General features: G+C 49.7%; 1 protein-coding gene across 1 annotated transcript; it reads left to right on the top strand.

The window, feature by feature from the left end:
* Positions 1–170: 170 nt before the first annotated feature.
* On the top strand, positions 171–1,593 carry PPTG_07720 (hypothetical protein; the record flags this gene model as incomplete). Its single annotated transcript, XM_008901994.1, has 3 exons — positions 171–479; positions 572–1,084; positions 1,174–1,593. 3 exons carry the CDS (start codon positions 171–173, stop codon positions 1,591–1,593), a joined length of 1,242 nt encoding a protein of 413 aa, XP_008900242.1.
* Between the last annotated feature and the right edge of the window lie 1,064 nt (positions 1,594–2,657).

Raw genomic sequence — 2,657 nt, 5'->3', positions numbered from 1 at the left:
TAACTGCGTGTAATTATCATGTTTGGAGATAACTTCAACAGCCTCCCTGTCTCCGAACATCTTGATCACATGTGACTAGTGTATTTGTTATAGGAGGCCAAACTTTGAATAGAAATTTCCCTGCAGTCTTGGAAACGCCCCCCCCCCCCCTCCCCCCGCAGGGAAGCCGCATGGTTGCTGCTCCAACTTGCCCGCAAGGGAAGAAGGACAACGAGCGCCACGCCCACAGGGGAGGAACTCCGAGACTGTGCCCAATGAGAACTATGACTGTTGCTGCTAGGCAGAAGCAAAGAAGAGAGAACGTTTCGGCAGCGAAGTTGCGAGTTAGGAAGAAGGCTCGAGCCGCCGTTCGTGCAGCGAACGTCCCTCCTGACTCAGGTGCACCAACGACAGCCTCGGAGGCTGCAGAGGACATGGTAGCTACTGACAGAGGTGCTTCAGAAGCCAGTGAGACCTCGGAGGTGCTCGCTACGACTCGGGTAGTCCAATCGGTGCCCGCCCTGACCGCAACCACTGTAACGGAGTATGCAGAGCATACAGAAGTGGAGTTTGAGACTTGTACATCGAAAAGGGCTTCAACAAAGGCCGTGAAGATGCCACCGAAGGCTGTAGGATCTGCACGTTCAACAAAACTGAGTCGCAGACTCGATGTGCGAGCTGTACATTGGACCGTGCCAGGGTCGTAATTGACAAAGTCACCAGTGATACTGTCAACGACGTTGCAATCGGCGAATCGTCTGCTACAACCGACGGTGTGGTTACTGCGACCGACACTGCGTCCAGTGTGACTGACTGTGCGACTACTGCGACCGATCAGTTATACTATCCGATATCAGGAGAGTACTATACTGGTCGGGACATCACTGTTGACAGCAAGTTGGTCACCACCGTTGAGGTTTGGCAAGTGGCATACCTCAATAATCGTCGCGACGGGCCAATGGGAGTCGAGTACCAGGTGCTTTGGGGCCATCCTGACAGATCCTGCAATAAGCTTTATATTCGCTCATGGGAACCAAGAAGTAAGCTCATGGAGGACGGCTTCGAAGAAGAGATCGACCTCGTCGACCACTGGAAGGCCTTGGAAGTGCCCTTGTTCGAGACGTTCAGAAGAGAAGATGGCATGGATTGATTGGAGCAGCCGATGACCGCCTATGCGTGTTTAACGCTTTGAAGCGAGCCTCAGAACTGGCAGGAAGACCGGATATCATCACGCAACAGGATACCGACCAGTTTGTCGACAATGAGCTCGTTTGCTACGGACGTGACCTCAGGCAGGGTGCAAGATGGAAGATTGTACCTCGCTTTCTGGGTCGACTTCGGGATGCTGGTCGCGACTTCGCCTACAACCAGATTGCCACCATAAACCATGCGATTCCAGGCCGGCGTGGTGCACAGGTTTTGGAAGAAATCCCGATTGACGACGGTATCAACATTGTCGGAGCCTACAATCACCACCACATCGGTCATGCAGCAGTGCTGACTATTCAAGGAACCAAGCACCTCATCTACGACTTGAAGGAAGGTAAGCCGATCTCGTCCGCGAAGCGGTGGATGCATTTCTGCGTCCGTTCAAGGTCTTTAAGTAGACGATAGGAATCGGTAGGATTTCCGCGGGTTTGCCTAACCGATAATGAACTTTCCCAGCAAATAATCGCTTTGTGCATGGTAATTTGTATTTGAACTCATGTGTCTAGATAATTCGGTACTTGACCAGGGTAACCTCAACGAGGGAAAAGCTTGTGCGAACAAAAAAAAGAAGATAAAACCCAGTGAGGATTTTTTTTTAAAAGAACGCGATTGGTAGATACGCTTCATGCAGTTATATTACCGTAGTAACTCTACATTTAGTGGCCGTTTCCAGCTTTCAGGGGTTTTAACCTGAGCTTGGCCCTTAGTTCTCTGAACTGATGCTTATCTAAAGCTTTCGTGAAGATGTCAGCTATCATCTCTTTTGTATTGCAATAAGTGCCGGTGAATTCGTGTCGCTCTACTTTTTCTTGCACAAAGCAGTATCTTACGTGAGTGTGCTTAGATCGTCCGTGTAGTTCGTGTTTGTAGGAAATTTTAATACAGCTCTGATTGTCCTCGTAAATAGTATTGGCCTGAGTGGAGAAGTTTGAGGAATATCATCTCTTGCATGCAGTGACAATGGCGATATATTCTGCCTTTGTTGTAGAGAGAATCACAGTGTGGTGTTTTCGTGAAAGCCATGAGATTGCACTGCTTGCTACCATAGTAACGTAACCTCCGACAGAACGTCTTGTGTCGGGGCAGTTGGCGTAGTCCGAGTCACTGTAAGCTCAGCTAGATTCTCACGTGTGATGTCGGACGAGCCTCCCAGAAGAAGACCATAGTCTTTGGTTCCTGACAGATACTTGTGTCCGGGAATGACTGCTTTCCAGTGCTCCATTCCCGGATTAGCTAGGAATTGTCTGACTTCACGCATGTAGAATGCCATGTCGGGTCTAGTGCCTACCATTAAGTACATGACACTACCTACGGCTTGGCGATACTGAATGTCTTTCATCGCATCTTTCTCTGGTTCACTGCTAGGTTGGCTGTTCTCGGAGCGTTTAACGTTCCGGTCTGCCGGTGTTGCAATTGAAAAAGGGATCTAGCCGCTAAAGCGGTCAAGGACCTTCGTAGCGTACTTGTGT

The sequence above is a fragment of the Phytophthora parasitica genome (genome assembly GCF_000247585.1).
Source record: "Phytophthora parasitica INRA-310 unplaced genomic scaffold supercont2.12, whole genome shotgun sequence".
In the NCBI taxonomy this organism is placed as follows: Eukaryota; Oomycota; class Peronosporomycetes; order Peronosporales; family Peronosporaceae; genus Phytophthora; species Phytophthora nicotianae.
The sequence above is the reverse complement of the archived record's forward strand: the minus strand, read 5'-3'. Positions and strand labels throughout refer to the sequence as shown.